This window comes from Chionomys nivalis, chromosome 16, assembly GCF_950005125.1.
Source record: "Chionomys nivalis chromosome 16, mChiNiv1.1, whole genome shotgun sequence".
NCBI classification, from domain to species: domain Eukaryota; kingdom Metazoa; phylum Chordata; class Mammalia; order Rodentia; family Cricetidae; genus Chionomys; species Chionomys nivalis.
The window spans coordinates 43553162-43558317 of record NC_080101.1 but is presented as its reverse complement, the minus strand read 5'-3'; the positions used below and the strand labels follow the sequence as shown (position 1 = coordinate 43558317).

General features: G+C 40.7%; 1 protein-coding gene across 1 annotated transcript; it reads right to left on the bottom strand.

The window, feature by feature from the left end:
* Positions 1-543: 543 nt before the first annotated feature.
* Positions 544-1614, bottom strand: LOC130887780 (glycoprotein-N-acetylgalactosamine 3-beta-galactosyltransferase 1-like). Its single transcript, XM_057790383.1, has one exon. It carries the CDS (start codon positions 1612-1614, stop codon positions 544-546), a length of 1071 nt encoding a protein of 356 aa, XP_057646366.1.
* Positions 1615-5156: the final 3542 nt, after the last annotated feature.

Sequence of the window (5156 nt, the reverse complement as noted above, 5' to 3'; positions counted from 1 at the left end):
AGCTCGGTGTGACTTTATTGGTGACTTTTAGTACAGACTGCATTCTAATTCTGGAAGAAATTCTGCCACCCATACATTATGAGAAAGAAATTGTCATTAGACAAATGTTGTGTGCCAGGGGGATTTTAGTTTATTTATGTTGTACAGAACTCTAATTTATGAGTAGAGTATAAAAGACGACGCTAAAACTGCTTTTAGTGCTCAGTCAGACCCATATATTATCATGAGCAGTTCATTCTCCTGGTCCAGTAGAGTTTGTTTGATGAATATGGTCAGAAACGGATACAAAAATCGCTCTTCTACCTGACTATTCTTTTAAAAACAGTATCAGTTATATATGTACAAACAAGGTACTGTAACACAGAGTGCGGCTTCTGCTTTAATCTCAGATCACATTCAGGAACTTTGTCGTTGCTTTTTTATTTATTTGATACAATGTTCACTTACTCACCCAGCAAGGCTTGCCCTACCAAGTGTTCTTTTGGTCATGCAAGGTTAGTCACTCCACCTTCGCTCTTGCATACATCTCAAGTACTTCCTGAGTTAATCTTTCACATCTTCATTTTGCTTTGCTTTGTTTCTTTTCTCTGGTCGATTTGCAGGTAAGGTAGGCTGATATCTGTATGCATAACCATATGGTCGGAGATGATAAACTAGGTATTCCAACTCATACATGGCTATAGCATTTGCATAGTGAAAAGAAACTGCAAAATCAGAACAGCAGTTGGGTCCATATATGGGAGGGTAGTAATTATATTTGTAGTACCAAAATGATTTGGAGTGCAAACCTGGAATTAAGTGATTTTCTGGCAAAAAGGGATGGAAAGTTTCTTTCCCAGTGGGGTCTCTGGAATCACCTGGCTTCACGTTGACTGTTTGTAAGCACTGTCCCAGAATGATGTCTTCAAAGGCAGTAAAAGGTTCACATCCATTCCTCTTTATCATACGCACCACTCTCCTCAAGGCTTCCTTGCTCAGAACATAGCCTGCCCCACCACTCATGTAGCCCTCATCTACATAGGGCTTAAATCTTCTCCCGAAATATATGGGTTGCTCTGGGTCCTGATTTGCCAGAAGCCATCTCAGGTTGTCTACTATAACATACGTGTCATCATCTGCTTTCATGAACCAATCTGCATCTTCTAGGTGGTGGTCATGAACATACAAAAAGGCCTTTAATGTTTTCTGGGACAAATGATTTCTGCCCTCTTCAGTTTTTAATCCCACAGCAGGGAAGTCTGCGTTGTCTTCTGAGCTCATAAACAGTGCTTTGTTGCAACGCTGGGCCCATGTGGCTCTAATGTGTTTGGCTCTTACCTGCAGATTTTGTGGTGCCGTCATTATCCAGCAAAGAATCTTCACATTCTGGTAGAGTTTTGCAGCCATGTCTGTGTCCTCATACTTATAGCCAATGTACACTTTCGACATCACCAATCCTTTGCGACCATTCTCTCTGGTACCGTCTGACGGATTCTCAATGGAATAATTAGGAGCCATAGGGTCAACGCCACTGTGTTCTTCTAACAAAATGATAAAGAACTGAGCACAAAAAAGATATCCGACGACTGATCCACAGAGGAAAGCTAACTGACGCAGCCAAAAGTTTGAGGACATTTAGTAGGCTGGTTCTGCCAGCTGAGGCAGGTGTCTGTTGCTGGTCCTGGGGGCCACGTATGTGAGGACTGCCACAGTTCTTTGGGCTGTCTTCCTCTAAGCCAACTGCAAGCAGGAGAGGGCAGTTTTGCAGGTACGTGCTGCCCAGCGGGTGTGTAGGTGGGGAGCTGGTGGCACAGACAGTGCCTGAAGCTAAAGAGCTGAGGATGAAGTCTGACCTCCCAGATCCTTTCTCAAGCCCTGCCCCCTTCCAGGGTTTTAATGGTCGACTGTTGTGTCCACCTGTGGGAGTCTATGTCCCTTCATGTGAGCCTGTACTTTATTTCCATTTGCTTCCTGGGAGCAACTGCGGGAAGTATGAAGTACATCACCTATTGAATCAAAGCTGTTGCTGGCAGTTTTGTGGGTTATTAAAATGGAGAATAGCTTGAGAACCTGAAGTTTTCAATGAAGAAGCCAACTCTTAAGAAAGATGTCTTGGGACTGGAGAGATGGCTCAGTGGCTGTGAGTACTGATTTCTCTTCCAGAAGACCCAGGTTTGATTCCCAGCATCCTTATGGTGGCTCGCAGCCAGACATAAATCCAGTCCCAGGGGGTCTCATAATTCTGGGATTTCATACATTCTTCTGGCTTCCATGGGCACCAGGCACTATGTGGTACACAGATAACACACAGGCAAAACACCTGTAAACATAAAAATATAAAAGACGGAAGTAATTTAATATTATAATTGAGTTTAATAAACATTGAAAATCTGTAAATTAACTTTCTCTTTCAGTTTTATATTCAGTATAAAAGCTGTTAAGGGCTTAAAATAAAGGCATTACTATGTGGAAATAGATTATCTTATAATTGATTTTTTTCTTTATTATGACCGGTTGTATTAAGTCTTTGAAAATAATTTCTAAGCCTTAAGCTGTTTAAGTGAGTCGAGTTGATTATGAGGGTGAGGGAGAATAATGCATGCTAGCTAGGTATTTTCTTAGAAGTAGTTATTGTCACTTAGACCCATGCTGGTTATTACCATCTTACACTAAGTAGACAAATCTCAACATTTGTTTTTCAAAGGCATTGAAGGTAAAGAGATCTGTTCCATACACAAATATAGATATAAATACAAGGAAACGTGAAAAGAATTAGCTATGCAAACAGATAAACCTGCTAGTACTGTCTAAAAAGAAACGAAAACCTCACTTTTAGGTTAGCAGACAAAGTACTGGGTTTCATCATGTTTTGTTATGGTCTCATTAGTGCACGTCCCCCAATGCCTTCATTGCCCTCTCTTACTCTTCCAGCTCATTCTCTTTCTTCCCCCAGTTACTACCTCTTCTGCTTCATTATTAGATGTATCCGGGTTCCTTTCTATTTACCACTTCTCTGAAGATATTTTCCTTACTTCTCAAGACTCCCTTTCTTGTTTTCTTACCTTCAAACACCTGCATACAAATGTATGCATATAGAAACACACAAAATTTTAGACCTCATGGAGAACATGGTATTTGTCTTGCTGAGTGTCTGATTTACATTGCTTACATAGGGTTTTCTAGTTGCATCCATTTCCCTGTAAATGCCATGATATCATTTTTCTTTATGGCTACATAAAATTTCACTGTGTGGGGGAAATCCATTTTCTTTATGCATTCATCTGTTGATAGACATCTAGGCTGGTTCCATTTTCTGGGTATTGTGAGCTGAGCGGCTGTAAACATGGATGAACCAGCATTTCTGTGGTATGTTGACTTAAGTACCTAAGAGTGGTAGAGCTGAAGCATAAGGCAACTCTGTTCATATTCTCACAGTGGTGCAGTTTGTCGTCCTACAGACAGTGCATACAGGTTCCCGACTCCCTACATCTTCACCAGTATTCCTCGTACTTTGCTCCTCACTTGTTACTTTGATGATAGCCATTCTGATTGCAGTGATATGGAAGATCAAAGCAGTTTCATTTGAATTCCCTCAGTCTGTATTTCCTCTATTGCTTCTGTTTCATGTTTAGGTCATAAACAGTTTTATTTGTTTCTTTTAATCGTTTGTCTCTCTTGGCTCTCTTTAAGGGATTTATTCATTTCCTTCAAATTTTTCTCTTCATTTTTTTCTTGATTTCTTTAAGGGGTTTATTAAACTCTTTTTTAAGGACCTCTATTGTCTTCATGAAGTTGGTTTAAAGGTGTTTTTGTTGTGCTTCAGCTATGTTGGAATATTCAGGGCTTATTATTGCAGCATAGCTGGGCTATAATAATAACATATTACCCTGGTTCTTATTGGTTGTGTTCTCATGCTGGAGTCTAGACATCTGGGTTTGAGATGATTATAGATCTAGGAACTGACTTCTGAGGTTTTCTTTGTTGTATTGGTGTTTTGTTCCTTGATTTCTGTTTTCTCTCTGGTCACCATGGCCTGGAGTGCTGGCAGCCAGCAGGGTCTCTAGGACACAACAGGGAATCCTACCCACTTTTGGGACCTAGACTCCTGGAAGCTCCATGGTCTTTGGTTGAGAAGTGTGACTCTATCCAAGTTGGTGCCTGGGATTCTGTGATGAGGAGGAAATGGGGGTTTTGGGATAGTGTCTGTGGAAGGGGTACACTGAGAGAGAGGAGGAGATCCATAGGCAGGAAGCCCATCTACAGTTCTGGTGTCTGCGTGACTTCTGGTCCAGCAATGAGTCTCTGCCTGAGTTTGCCCACCTATTCTTTTGGCTGATGTGGCCTTCACTTGAGTAGTAGAAGTTCACTCATATTGGGGATGGGGACCCTGCAGTGGATAAGGGTGGCAGTGGATAAGGTCTTTGGGAACTCAGCCGAGGGAATCAGAGTTCCACTGGAAGGTGGCCTACCTGTTTTTTTCTGGCTGTAAAACACTGGTTTTGAAGGGGGAGGATCCTCAAAATTTATTTGACAAAAGGGGCAAACTTATATTAAACTTAAATCTAGAAACAACTTAGCTTTTTTTTCTAGGATAAAAATTAATCCTCATGTCTGTCCCGTCTACTCTTTCAACTGTAAATGCTGGTTAAGTTAATACTGCAGAGTCCTTTGTGGAATAAGGGAAACATTCATCCATTTCTAGTTGTAGTGCAAATTCGTATAACCACTATGAAAATCAAGGTGGTGGTTCCTCAAGAAGACAAGAATCAATCCACCTTAAGATCTAGCTATACTACTCTTGGGCACCCAGAGGACACTCTGTCCTTTGACAAGGACACTAGTTCAGCTATGTTCATCACTGCTTTGTTAATGATATTCCTAAACTGAAAACAAGCTAGGTGTCCATCAACAGAAGAATGGATAAAGAAAATGTGGTATATTTATGTAATGAATTACTCAGCTATTAAAAATATTATATAAAGCTTGTAGGCAAATATGTGGAACTAGGAGAAAAACATCCTGAATGAGTTAATACAGACTCAGAAAGATATGTATGGTATGTATTCACTTATATGTGGATATTAGTTATTAAATGCCGGACAAGCTGCGATCCATAGTTTCAGAGAAGTCAGATATAGAAAAGGGGACTGGAAAAACACATGGATATCCAGGGAAGT

What these genes read in the sequence shown, in the direction of transcription:
- LOC130887780 (XM_057790383.1), bottom strand. Translation starts at nt 1,614, where the DNA reads ATGTCCTCAAACTTTTGGCTGCGTCAGTTAGCTTTCCTCTGTGGATCA.